The sequence below is a fragment of the Dermacentor andersoni genome, chromosome 2, assembly GCF_023375885.2.
Source record: "Dermacentor andersoni chromosome 2, qqDerAnde1_hic_scaffold, whole genome shotgun sequence".
Lineage (NCBI taxonomy): Eukaryota > Metazoa > Arthropoda > Arachnida > Ixodida > Ixodidae > Dermacentor > Dermacentor andersoni.
Genome location: NC_092815.1, coordinates 82,016,570 through 82,031,123, shown reverse-complemented (window position 1 = coordinate 82,031,123; position 14,554 = coordinate 82,016,570). Strand labels below are relative to the sequence as shown.

Sequence of the window (14,554 nt, the reverse complement as noted above, 5' to 3'; positions counted from 1 at the left end):
ACTGACAGCAGCGTCGTGCTTCGGAGCTACCGGCAGATAAGGCTGGGCCGGTCCAAAAAAGGTCCACCTCTGGGAATGGATATGTTGACTTCACATTTGCAGCCATAATTCCCCCCCCCCTCAAAGTAAGGGCAAACGCTTTCTGATTCGCCCTTGTATTACGAGAGTGTGATCATTACATGAGTAACTACGGCAAGCATGGTCGAATTAACGAGATTTGACCGCATTACTTTTATTAATGCATTCTGGAAAACCTTGCTCCAATACATCAGTGCAACCTCACGGATTTCAAAACACTCTCGTATTTGGGCCATTGTGATGCAGTAAACGTTCTTGAAGACCTGCTAAGTTCAGTCTTCGGTGGCTGTAGAATGCAATGTAATCAGTCTTTACCGACAAGCGATTAACTGGGCCTGAGCAGACGCTGTCAAAATCTGCAATGTCACTGCGAGATGATGCGGAAACTTCAAGGCTGCCATGTCACCTGTATTTAATTCCTGCATCTTATCTGGCTTACCAAGTCTCTTATGGTAAGAGTGGCTTTTATTATCATCATCATCATCATCATCATCATCATCATTACCATTATTATTATTATTATTATTATTATTATTATTATTATTATTATTATTATTATTATTATTATTATTATTATAGTAGCATAGTCTACCAATTCAGCTCAACTTAATTTTCGCTTTAGTGCATCTTTAAAAAAGGAAGCCTTTGTAGCAGTGGGCCTCTGCCCTCTAAAGAAGGCTTCAACATTGCGATGAGCCTCAAGTGATCTTTCTCTCTTGTTCAGGCCAAAGAAGGACTCGGAACAGACCAGCACAGGAGAACGACACAAGCGCTCCTACCTGCAAGGTGGAAGTGAGGCAGGGCGGGACAACGTCCTGGAGGGGGAGAGTGCGCACACTGTAGAAATCACCACTTCTCCAGCACCGCTGTCCCTGCCCTCCTCAGCTCTTCCACCGACTCCCTTCAGCCTGCCTTCTGCTACAGCTGGCAGTGGAAGTGGAGGCTCCTCTGTCAAGGACATGCTGGATGTCTTCGACGCGTGCAGTTCATCTAGCGGCAACGCATCCTCTGCAGAACACCACTTTTGTTCCTGGGTGTCGAATCAGACGCAGATGCTGCAAGAAGGACTGCATCACTTCACGGAGTACTCAATACGGGTGAGTGGAGCCATGCATGCATCAGAAGTCTTCATGATACATTAGCATTTTTAACGCTTGTCTTTTTCCTAGCAATCTCCTGTCATGTGACAGCGAAAAGTGATACGAAGGAAACAGGATCGAGGGCAGCCGCATTTGTAGTGGCAGCATACTTGGTACAGCATAGATGCTTCGAAGAATGCCATTGTTCTCAGCCAAAGAAGCCAACTTAGTTTAGCTTGCATGCTGTAAAGCATACTGTTATCAGTAAGAAACCGTCTGTCATTGTATAGAACTGACATTATTGGACTCAAATGAAATGTGAACAGAGGAGCTTGTGACAGAAGGTACAGTTTCCACCATTTGCCGATCATTACCAAAGACAGATCAATGTTGCTCACAGAGAATGAGAATGCACACTACACTGCGCCCTTTTTCCTTTTGTTTTCTTTGATGCTTGTTATCTCGCTTTGCTGCTAGAGCACCACATGCCTTGCTTCAACTGGCTGCAACTCATGCAGCACACTATCACCAGCAGCCACTTCTCACTAGGGTAATGACAGGGTGAGCATGCAGATCGTGGGGCAAACCTTGAAAATGTGGTCGCCGGGTGGCTGCTATTTAAATAAGTCTCAGCGATGCGTTTCTGGGGGTGGGGGGGGTGGGGGGGAAGCCCATAAGTTGTCAAAGGACAGGTGCAGCTGTGACGAACATCTCTTCTACCCAATGCAGTGGCTGAGCATGAGGCCACGGGTTCAGTTTCCTACCGTTGCAATAGCATGTGCACATGTGTGCTTGATTTAGGGGCACATTAAAGAACCTCAGGTGTGCAAAATTAATCCAGAGCCCCCAGTGCAGCATCTCTCATAACCCATAACTTTATTTCATAAAAACATCTGTTATGAGAACTCACCCTTGTGCATGAAGCAGATCCTTTTAGGTGTGCTCAGCAATTTTACATTAAAGTTGTCTGTAGTTTGAGGTTGTCACTTCAGGTGTACGAGTAGGGCTGTTTGGCATCTCGTGGCATATTTCTGTTTTCGTGCAGGTCCTTGCGTGTCACAAGAAGTTGCTGAGCCGGGTCAAGCACCCTCTGTACGATTGCGAGACTGATGCTAAGTTTGAAAATGAGCCTATGTGCTGTAGTGTCGAGTCCCTCACACAGATTCGCACACTTCCTCTGGGTAAGTTTCGTCATGTTTTTTGCATGTTTGAGGGAGAATTACTGAAATAAAATTTTAATGATTTTCTTCTTTCTTTACAATACTGCGTACGCAGTAGCTGATCCTTAATTACTGCTCGAAATTCTACCAGCACATAATGTTTATAACACTACCATGTAGTAGTTTTGACTTCTGATTGACCGTAGTGCAGCTTAGAGCAGTTTGATGCCTCAAGGCATAAGAAGGAGCATTGTAAGGTGTGCAAAACTTACTGTTAATGTATACATTGCAGTAGTTGCCGCACAGCATTTCGTTACCATGAAAGATTAATTCAGTTGCCTGCGAACCAAATTATGGAAGTCTTGAGTTCGAACACTGTTTCCTTATTTGCACTGTGTAGCTGACGCAGACGACATCGACAGCTCTTCAGTCGTGGTGCAGTACGAGAACACCACCTCCTCTGACGGAAGCGCCGGCGGACTTTTTGTCAAGTGGGCACGACCACCGGACCCCAATGGTTTCATTGTGTCTTACCAAGTGGAGTACAAAATGGTCAACCAAGAAAAGGTTCGATACACTTCAGTCTTTCTTTTCTTTTTTCAGAGAAACGTAGGTTATTTAGATCAAAATGTTATTTCAAAATTTCAAAATGTTATGATCAAAACTAAATTTTATGGCATACAGCTCTCTCGTATGTACTTGGCCTGTGCAATTTCTGCCAAGACCTTGAAAACAACACCTTGCATGTGCTTTTTTCTTTCTTTTTTTTTTCAATGCACCTTGCATTTTGAAAGAAGGGCACGGCAGCTTTCACCTTTCACTACACCACGCTTTATAGTCATAAATAGAAAGTTCAATAATGTGGACAGTTGTTCGCTGTCTATGATGTGTGGCTGCTAAATGACTCTCAGGTCTCAGAATTTTTCCTCCTTATCCCGGCCAAGGCGGCCACATTTCGATGGGGGCGAAATGCAAAAACACCCGTGTACTTAGATTTCATCATCATCATCATCATCAGCCTGGTTACGCCCACTGCAGGTCAAAGGCCTCTTCCATACTTCTCCAACTTAGCTTTTACTTAGATTTAGGTGCCCATTAAAGAACCCCAGGGGGTCGAAATTTCCGGAGTCCTCCACTGCGGCGTGCCTCATAATCAGAAAGTGGTTTTGGCACATAAAACCCCATAATTTAATTTAATTTTTAATTAATGTTTTCTCCTTACAACATTACATGTGCCAGCACTGGCTAAGAATTGCAACTCGCGACTTTTTGTCATGCTGTAATTTACTGCATTGGCCTGCATACTGAGTGCACCTTCTTAAAAGAAAAGTTGATCCAAAGTGGTGTAAACATTGTGGAGATTTGGAATGCTGAAAGTGAAAAGAACAATTCAACAAGTCAAGCTTGCATGATGATTCAGGTGAATGCCCAGCTTCTAGAAGCCGAAACTACCTAGTAAGAAAGGCCTGATGATAAAAATTGTAGTTCATGTTCTGGAGACTCATTGTGCTCTGTGATTAGCAAGAAAATTGCTGTTTTTGCAGGTAAAATAAAAAAGCAAAGGAGGTGGCTTGTAATTTTAGCAGCTCTTTCTTTTCGTACTTATATCTTGTTTTATGGACAGCCATGGAAATGTAGCCAACTAATAGTGTTTTCATCCCTTCTTGTAATCCTCAAATTTTCTAAAGCATGTGGGAATGCAAGCTTCAGCTTGCTGAGTAAAAAAGGATGACAAAATGTCATTTAGTTGTGCTGATGACAACCCCTGCTTAATAATTGATTCTAATGTTTGTGCCACTGTCATTTATATTTTTCAGGCAAAAATGTGTGCATTAGCATCTAGTAAGTATGCTGATTGCTTTCTGTAGCAAGAAAAAGAAAAATTGCAGTTTGGAACCACTGCACAATACCCTGATAAGTTCACCCTTGCATTTGTATGAATGTGCCGCCTCACTCAACGCTTTGTCAACTTTGACGCTTAACTAATCAAGTGAGGCATAATTTACTGATACTGAATGTTACCTTTTCGTAGACACCGATATTGGAGTAAGGAGATTTTTGTGTGATATACAGTCGAACCCACTTATAACAATATTCAAGTGCCACAAAAATTTAATTGTTATAACCAATAATTGTTATAACTGGGTGGCATGAAAAAAAAATCAAGATAGGGGGATGGCAGAGCTGATCTGAGAAAACTATACAGTAATGGCGGGGAGGCCAGTGCCCCTCCCCACCACCTTCCTCCATCTGGCTGCTGATTGTGTTCACTCGTTTAACTGCTTCCTGGGCGCTTCGATCGCTTGTAGCAAGCCATGGGTGTCGCCGTTAAAGAATGGCACTGCTATAACAACTGCAAAGAGCTGTCACGGGTGTTATGCGATATGTGACCACCGCCAAGTCATTGCTTTGCTGGCCCCAAAAGGAGCCTTTTAAAAATTGCGAGAAGGTGGCCACGGCAGCCTGTTAGCTTGAGAAATCCAGAAGAAACGCTGAGGAGAGATTTCACCGTACTTCACACTGGCTTGTATGAGAAAAGCCTATGTCCGTCAGCTTTGCATGTGTTACGCGAAGCTTGCCGGCATCCTTCTCCAAGGCATCCAAGTGCTCCACGTAGTGCAGCGGAAGGTTCCTCATGAAAACGAAGCCCCGGAGGGACTGAATCATCTGCAGACCTCCTGCGAGGACAATGTTGAGGCAGCCTGCCCTACCGCTGCATTGCTGCCGTCGTCGCCATCACTGTCTGATGCAAGCACATTCGCAACGATCGTCTCATTGGTTAGAAGCACTTAGTTTCCAAATCTATAGCCATGCGCTTTCTTTTCACCAGCAACGTCGTGCATTGCCGATGATCAGCGGGCGGATCGGCCATCTTCCATTTCGGCCGTGAGTCAAGCGAGGCTGAGAAACGCGTGGCCAGGAACGACTTTGACGCAACCAAGAAAAACGAACGCAGGTGGTTAAGCTGTTTGCAGAATAGCTGAATAAGCAGCCAGCGAGCATCATGCGAGCAATCTGCTTGCAGTGCAGTTAGCGCAGTCCATTCGTATTTTGGAGGGTAGGGTGGCGTAGAGCTATGGGAGCAGCCCATTCATGTTCGGTGGGGTGGAAGGGCGATGGGAGAGAGCCGTGCAGAAATGGCTGGAAAATGAGCACACGCGGCGGCTGTTGAAGCAACGGCCTGTCGTGCAGCGGCTCCAATTTCTCGTTTTCTTCTTTCTTTTTCTTTTCAAGGATTTCGCATTTCACTACCTTACGGCTCGAACACCCAGCAGCCAAACTTCATTGTTATGACCAATAATGCGGCATCGGGGCATTGTAGTAAGCGGGTTATTTCATCATGGAAGATATACAAAAGTTGACGGTGCAGCAGCTGCCCATTGTTATAACCAATATATTGTTAAAACCGGTATCGTTATAAGTGGGTTCGACTGTATGAACATTTGGAAGCATTATTCCAGGAATAGCTAAAGATCTGAGCTCTGCAGCCACACTCTGCAGCGATACAATGTATACATTGTAAAATGCCTATGTTGAACTGGGTGGACATTCTTTCTGCTTCTCTTTCCAGTTCAAGCCGTTCCAGTTTTGCGTCTCCCACAGTGAATTCTTAAGACACGGTGGGCGCGTTATTCATGGTCTGGCACCAGGTAACTACTCCTTCCGTGTGATGGCGTCATCGCTGGCTGGACCTGGAAACTGGACGCATCCAGTTTACTTCGTCATTGCTGAACGCACGGGTGAGCCATAGCTCTTTACTGCAATTTCATCGTAACTGGTTTCTGAGAGCTATTAAAACATCATCACATCTATAAGTGATTGTTTCTTTTATTTGGTGATCTGACATAATGACAAATAATGCGAGCCAGACTGCCAGATTGAGAGATTAGCTTGGTCAGAAAGAAGAGGAAATAAGGGTGTTTTAAAAAAGTGGTGGAACTGTTGATGAGTGCCTTGATGCCAAGAAAAGAAAGACGCAGGTAAACTTATTGGCAAACTGTGAGGGGGGAAAAACCCACAAAACTGCGTCTTAAATAAAGGTGTCATGCAAAGGGTAAAAAAAGAAAGTGCAACTGTAATGTGCCTCACTGCTGGCTACTAGAGATGATTGCGCAGAACTAGGCAAAATTATATAACTACAGAACTGAAGTTAACACAAGGTTGCCCTTTTTCTATGATAATGACAATGTCTGCTTGCGGAATGTCGCAATTGCTCATTTGGTGTGCCTGGTATCAAGGTTAATCTGGTAAGTCAATCCTTTTAATATAACCTTATCAGCAGCAACTCAGACTTAAGGAACTCAGTCGACTTACATTACTTTGACCCTGATGTGACTGGTGAAATTGATTGAAATGTCTGATGGGCCAAATTAAGCAAGATGCAGAAAAAGAGGACTAGAACACACCGCTGATTCATTTGGCAATTTGTGCTTGATTCTAGCATGCCCACGAACCAAACGCTTGCCCACTTTCTATGCGTCCAAAGTAGAAAACTTGTGTAGAAATGGCACTAAAGGACCTAAAAATAGTGGAAACCTAATGCTCACCCAATTTTTTTGACAGGAAAAATGGGAAAGGGTCTAATATGTGTAGCACAAGGGCGGCCTGTTTCCTAAAGGCAGCTTCACCGCGATACACCCGTGTTACCAGCTAAAGCATACAAACACCTCGAAGGCGATTTTGGTTTTGTACCCAATCTGTCTCTTTCGTGGCGCAATGGCGCATGCGCCCTGCCCTAGCGGATTAGTCGCGAAACGTTTTGGAAGGGTCGCGCGCGTGGCCGTGCGCCGGAAAGTTCCCTGAAAAAAAAGAAAAGCGCTCGGACGCGCGCTGCTGCCAACACTCGTGCTGTGTACCGCGTTGAAACTCTACTGGTAGTTCGACGTCGGTGCGGTGCCAAAAACGTGCGTAGCATAAGACCGCAACTCCACTTTAAAAGAGAAACCGGCCAGGGCATCGTCCCAGTTGTCCGGACTGCACCGTGAGCCAGGTAGTTGCCGCCTTTCATGAATGGCTCGCTAATTTAACGAAAAAACCGTGCGTTACACTTGGGCATTGCTGACGAAGTCTTTTTGCAGCATCGGTCCTCACTTGCTGGTGGTGGCAGCGCGTTCCATACTGCACGTACTCGTAAGGCCTGGCAACACTGGGTCAATACGAAACTGACAAGACGCTCACTCCAATGATTGACCGACTATTGTGCGTCACTGAAACCTTTTTATTATACCAGGTCGACAACGACGCAACCGACGAGCGCGAGTTGTACTGCGACAGGCTTTCTTGTCCAAGGCACCAGCAAGATCAGCGTGCCCACCATCGTTCGACCGAACCCTGCATGATCGGCCATTGAACCAACAACACAATAGCGACAGCGTCTTCACTTGTATATATAATTAATCGTGCTCAAAATTAGTCAAGCACGCCTACCAAGTTGAAATGCACAAGCTTTAACCCCCTCAAACTGTGCCCAATGTCGATTCTGTTCAGCAAAGTTTAACTTGGCACCGTCGAGTTCGTGCACTCGCTACCGGCGGACCTGAACTGAAATGTAAGCAGTTAGGTCGAATGAAACTGCTTCTATAGTTCAATTCTGGCCTTAGCGATTTGAAATAAGCTACACTTCACTTCGCACGGCGCGTACACGATAAGAGGTAAGCGGCGACACAGCGCTGTGCCAACATCGGTACGTCACCGTGCCTGTACGCTGTCGGCCGCATTCGCTACATTTCGGGCCTGTAGGTGTTGCTTTGCCGACACATTTCTCAATTTCAGAGATGCACCGTTTGCCTCTGCGTAAAGTGGCAAACAAGAGACGGTGTATTCGGTATACAGCAGCATAAAAAACCCCCTCGCTCATTTTTACCAACGCCGTGTGAGCGATGGCATCCGCGCGTTTTCGGGAGAGAACAACGTGGCCTACAAATGAGCAGTTATGCGAGCACAGCTTTCTCTAATAATGCTCTATGGCACGCTAAAACTGTAAGTATGATGGAGTTAAAGAAAAGCAAGAATGAGTTAATTAACAGCCCGTAATATATGTATCTGGATCACAGTTGCCGTTGTTTAAGTGGTTCGGCCGCTCACATTGACTCGTCTTGGGGTGTAACAACATGGCACATATGCCCAGATATGCGTGTTTTGCTACATTTTGACACTATTTCATATCAGCGATGGACCTTTTTCCACAATATTTGACGATAACAATGACCTGTGGCTGTAGATGTCGATGCAAACGAGTGCACCGCTCTAATAAATCCGACGCAGAAGGCTGCGATCTAAGAATTTTTGAATAAGCGAAACATCTAAATAATGTGTAAAAAGAATACAAAAAGTGATGTCCAAGTGCAGAAATCAGTGACAAATTCCAAGGCAGCCGTGCCGCCAAACGGAACTCAGCGTGCCTTTATCGGCCGCACTGGTTGCAGAACAGTGCACTCAGGCCTGCTCACCTAGTAGTCATTGAGTGCTACGTTGCTTCAGGAATGACCTGCTGTCCCGAAGAAGCCATTAATAATGATTCGCGATCCACGACACACACAACTGACGCGTACTCAATGTGGCCGCAGGTACACAAATCAACTGGCGAATGCCCGGGGACCCTTCCAAAACGTTTTCAGCGGCGTGCGGCAGAGGGCAGCACAGGAAAATGAAAGAGGCAGATTGCACCGCGCAGTCAAATTTAGGTTCAATCGTCCTGGAAAAAAAGAAGGTGCGCATTAGAATAGTGTAGATACATACCGTAATCATACATTATGGGCTACGGTTATTGCTTTAGAATGAAGGGTGTGCAAATGCCGAATAGCAAATTTCAAATCAAATATCGAATCGAATCAGGAAAATAAAGCTGAATATTGAATCAAATATTGGAAACATTTTCACAGAATTGAATGCTTAGAAATTTCGGGCAAGAATATACAGTGTTGCACATGCTTGGGAGCCTCCTAGCGTTGCATAACAAAATTTAGATAATCGAAATAATCAGTATGGTCCACTCTTATTTAAGGGGACGCCAAATTAGTAAGCTAGCACTGATTACAGCTCAGTTCTAGTGTATGAAGGTCTGATATATGTGTATATTCTTTTTATTTTAATATATTCTTTTTATCAATAGTACTTGTGTTGAATAGAATCAAGTGATCTTTTTTTTTCTGGAACTAATAAATTAGCGACATTCTGTTGCACTGAATATCAATGAAGTTCTCAGTCTAATACTGCACCTGTGTTTCATGGCAATCTTTTATTTATTGCATAAAGAGTTTTGCTTTCCCGTCTGTCTCCAATATGCAGAAGGGCTATCCCAAATTTACGGCATATTGGTTATCATAAGGCCAATCTGCACGACGAACGAAAGGGCCATGCATCACGGGACTCGATCACCGCTCCGTGCATAGCTTGCGGCAACGGTAAAAGAGCAGGTGCCGTCTGCGTTTCAGGTTCGGTGTGATTTGCCACCTGTCAAAGAACCTGAAATCTGGAGGGCTACAGAAATTTCGCAATGCTTTTTAGAATCAAAATAATGAAAGTTTGGGCCCATAGAGATGTACGAGTGCCATCCAGAACCTTTGGTTGGTATCGAATTAACCAAAAAGTTGCAATTTTGCCTGAAAGGTGAAGCATCAATTACGATAGCAAATTATTAGACAGCTGTACGAAGTTAGGCTAGCAGCTTTATCATTCGTAAAAACTTGTAAACATCTGTTTACTAAATAAATTAGCAATCATGGTGTCACGCTTACATAGGCGAACATTAAGGCATTTCATCCGATGACCGTGGACATTCGCTGTCAAAATGCTGGCGGGAGGAGGAGCAGCAGAGTCAGCGAGCGAATTGACCTTTGTGCTGCATCTCACTTCAATGGGAACGAAGTGGCAAGAACACAGCGCACATGAAGACAGCAGCCCTCAATGAACCTAGACTCTGTTCCTATCGCAGATTACATTAAAGATAGAATCCGCCCAGCCGTGCTCAGCTGCACCAGACACAGCTGCCGCCGGAGTAGAACACTCCCCCACATGCGATGGAAGACGTCAAAGACGTCGTGTTTCCTCCCCGCCTTGTTCTCGAGATCGAGCCACCATCCTCCTCAGCTCAGCGATGCATGCTTTCACTCGCACACACCACACATGGCATGCAGCCACAATGTTATTGCACTTGAACTTTCTGTGGTGCATCACCGGTGCTGATGATGACGGCTGAAATGCGCCTGGAGGGTGCATATAATCGCTCTCGCAATAAAAATCAAATTAACCATAATGGAATTCTCGGAAGTCTATTGTATCTCTGAAAGCTTATAGTGAAGGTTGAAGTGAGAGTGCTTTTATTCATATCTTGAGGAGCTAGTGCACAAACATGGCCCAGTCTCCATGGGTAGGCACTCTTTTTTTTTCTTTTTGTCATTTGGCCTACCACTGTATGTTATTCTGCTTGGTGCAAAGTGCACAATGTTAAGCAGAAGGATTGGGACACTTGCTCTCTTCACTTCATTGCTTACGTTGCACTGAACGTAATAACATAAACACCAACCTGCCCAAGAACAAGCTATTTTGGAATACCAAGCACTGTGCAACTAAATAGTGTCATCATTTGCTTCCCTTTCTTGTGTTTAGTGCTGTGCCTCGAGAATAAATGCCCCCAATTTTTCCCTTTATTCTTTAAAGTGATCATTCTCTTTCTCTTTGTCCACCCCCTCCTTCTTTCTTTCTACATTTTCTCCCTCTCTCGTGTGCTTCCTGGTAGAAGTCATCTCTCAGGGAGCCATTATTGCCATCTGCCTCGTGGTCGTGGCCATCGTAGCCGCAGCTGCTGCTGTCATGTGCTTCATCTACCAGAAGAAAAAGTGAGCAGCTTGCACTGTTTTCCATTGTGTGCAGTTCTTGTTTTGCATCTCTTTTCCAGCCTCGATCAAGCTCAGCTTCAATCTCATCCATCAGCCATCATGTCGAGGAAGCATTCACCTCATCAAGCTGCTAAATGTAGTAGCTTTTAGTGAATGCTCCTTCCTGTCATTTAAAGGAATGTAATTGAATTGAATCTATGACAGGTTCAGCCAGGGAAAATGCTGCTGCAGTGGAACCTTGTTAAACTGTACCTGGTGAGGATGAATAATAGTACACCTGAACTGGTAATATGGCTTAACAGGCCGACGTTGCACCAAGCCAAGATGCGGCCGGCCCTAGCCGCGCTCGATCAAGGCCAACGGCACTACGGCTGCAAATTCGTCACCTGTCCGTTTCAGACTCCAGCTTTAACTTGCGCTTTTAAGAAGAATACGCTGTTTCCATCCGCATTGTTTTGAATATCTCCCACTACGAAAGGAAGAGCTACGCGTTCACCGACAGGTATGCGATAAATTGCCACAGTTTAGGCGGTAATTAACTTCATTGAGTTCATTGGCAGCACTGTCCGTGATCCAGTTTGGCTACTGTTCAACCGAAGCTATGGCTTAACTGGGTGCGTCTTAATGAGGTTCCACTGTATAGCACAGTTGTTTGACTGTTTTAACTCGTATAACTTTCTCCAGGCACCACCTGCACAAAGTGTTTTAACTGTGAGCAAATTTGCACATAAGTAAAAAAAATACTTTCATGCAGGTGGCAGTAAAGTTGTGGCAGGGTAACCTGTTGAGTGACTAACTCGTGACAATTGAACTAACTATTCTACATTGGTCTCTCGACAACTTTCCAGACAGGTTTAGCTGATCTTTGCTAACGGTTCACTCCACCACCGTCTGATGCCGTCGCACATTCCACTGAACGTTGATTTCACATTCCACAGAAATGACAATGCGCTGTCAGGTTGGCTGCAAAACAACTGAAAACCAAAGTGGATGCACCATTACACTCTGCTCAAATGGCTATGGCTCTGCAACAGAATGAGGGCAGCATTTCGCCTTCTGCCGCAAGCATGAGCATTGTGTAGTCATGTGCACTCATTCCCATTGAGCGACTGCAGGAAAATTCTGAATATGCACCAATATGAGTGAAGAGGGTTGTAAGCACCAAGAAAAATTTGTGTAGAAACCATCGACGATGATTGTCAGTCTAAGCAAATGGTTATACCCTTCTAGAAAAGTACTCACTTTATTAAAGGAAGGATGTGCTTGACGACATACATTTGTTGCAGTGCGGATGTCATTTCATTGTGTAATTCTGTAGAGGGAAGAACCCGTTCACCAGCACATCTGTAGCTATAATGTATAGATGCCATGAGCGCCTTAAAGGGACACTAAAGGCAAATATTAAGTCATGCAGAACAGCACTCTCTTCACTCGGTCTTTATTGTCGTCCCTTCATTATTTTTTCACCCCATTACATAAGTTACAAGCTTAAGTGATATCTTATTGCTCAAGAACATCTGAGATGTCACTGTTATCACGAACAAAGCTTTATTAATTGAGAAATTGAGGTCAAGACAGGACATGATTTGCGACTAACCCGAGACATTCAAGTACTTGATGACATAGTCACTCCCTCATTATGATTCTGTCACTAGTACTCACCCTCTCATAATAAAGAGATCATTGCATAGCCTTATAAGACGGAAAAAAATGCTGCTTGTCCAGTTCTGTTTGATTTTTAAGTAAAAGCTCCCTGACATTACCCTTGACAACAACACGGGTGGTCGAAAGGTTTCATTTTCTACACTCTGCACCATCGCGCTTTCACGTTTCAGTAGTTTCGTTATCAATTGGTGCCGTGCTGGTTTTGCTGGCTCGTGAAACTTGCACAAATTGCAAGTAGCAGAGAATGTTATGTCGATGTGATGTTGTGGGATTCCCGATGGTCCACGCCACTTGACCAAAAGCTGCTGTAGTGGTGAATCCAACGCTCTGTCTTAGCTTAGTTTCTCCATGGCCGTGTGTTTGTATATTGTGCAAAAAACTGTATCGCTGTCTGTCAGTCACCGTTTTGCACACCGACGGCAGAAAGGGCAGTGATGACATTTGCAGCATTTCCGCTCTAGCGATTATTCTGATTATTCTTTTAATAAAGTTTTATCTATCTTATCCTATCCTCGCTTGGGGGCAGGCAATTTGAGTTTGGCTAAACGCATGCGGACCCTTCAGATGCGATTTTCTTGTAAACTAAGTATTTTCTTGGCACAAAACAAGTGCTGCGAGGTTTCTGGGATGCTATTCTAACTGTCTACATCAACTTAGTATTTGCCTAGGGTGTCCCTTTAAAGGGCTATAATATTTGGTGTTCGGCGATGAGCATCCCTGGCAACTCAATTACGCGAGCGCATGTGCTCTTTGCATCGGTGCCTTTGTATCAGTGCTGAATGTTCAACCAACAATCATAAAACAGGCAAAATAGCCAAAGAACGGCATTTGCCTTGAAATTCTCTCGTGTGTAGCAACTGAATGTTGCTTGCATGCACAGTGATTTTCACCCGTCAGAAAGTTTACCTGCTGGTAAAATATAGCATGAACACAGGAAGGTATGAACCAGTAAAAAATTCGTCCAAGACACTTAAGACTGCTTACGTGTGGGAATGCGAAAGCATTATGGTTCCTTTGATGAAGTGTTTCTTTCCACGCGTTCCTTGTTCGCACAAGCTCTTGCCTTCATTCTAACTGCGCCTCAGTTAAGCTAAATAAATGCGCACCAAGCCTCGAATGCGCTTGCTTTCCCGTGAGGAATTCGTAACTCGAAGGATCGCTCAGCAGCATTCAATTGGTCATTAGCGCTTTTTATTTTATACACTCATGACATGGCGGCATCTCCTCCCCATTGGCTGCGGCGTCACGTGCCCAATGACTCGCGCACTAGGCACGCGTTTAGTCAACCAGAACTGCGGAGCTGCCGTGACGTTAGGGAAGTGTGCTCGTCTTGCACCCCGGAGGACCGGGTTCACTTCCCACCCAGACCGAAACTTAGCGAATATTATTTTCAAAGCCATTGATTTTCTTTGTTTACAGGAACCCCCCTGGGAAATTTGACGTCAATCTGAGCATTCTCGACGTGTGTTTACTCTTTGCCCATTTTTGGTACCACTGCTTGGTGGCGCTGCTAACGCCACTGAATTTTCGCGTGATAGGGCGCATATTGCATTTGCATTGAAGAAAGTGAAATAATCTTTTTTTTACCGGTCCATGCGTTCCTGGAAAACATAATCTTTCTTCACCACTGTTCAGTATGTGGCCAAACTGCGATCGTACAATGCGTTTTCTGGGCCGCTAGATCTCACATGAACAAGACAAGGTGTACTAAGGCACGCAGCACATTTGAGAGCAG

At 44.7% G+C, this 14,554-nt stretch overlaps 1 protein-coding gene across 3 annotated transcripts in view; it reads left to right on the top strand.

Moving 5' to 3' along the window:
- LOC126541752 (insulin-like growth factor 1 receptor) overlaps positions 1-14,554 on the top strand; it is a 239,561-nt gene that overhangs the window by 180,427 nt on the left and 44,580 nt on the right. For 2 of the 3 annotated variants that reach the window (XM_050188677.2, XM_050188678.2), the window contains exons 16-20: positions 803-1,175; positions 2,203-2,338; positions 2,718-2,884; positions 5,889-6,057; positions 11,055-11,154. In XM_050188677.2, coding sequence (XP_050044634.1) covers positions 803-1,175; positions 2,203-2,338; positions 2,718-2,884; positions 5,889-6,057; positions 11,055-11,154 — 945 coding nt within the window. The remainder of the gene's footprint in view (positions 1-802; positions 1,176-2,202; positions 2,339-2,717; positions 2,885-5,888; positions 6,058-11,054; positions 11,155-14,554) is intronic. The other variant, XM_055076895.1, reaches the window with a different exon arrangement.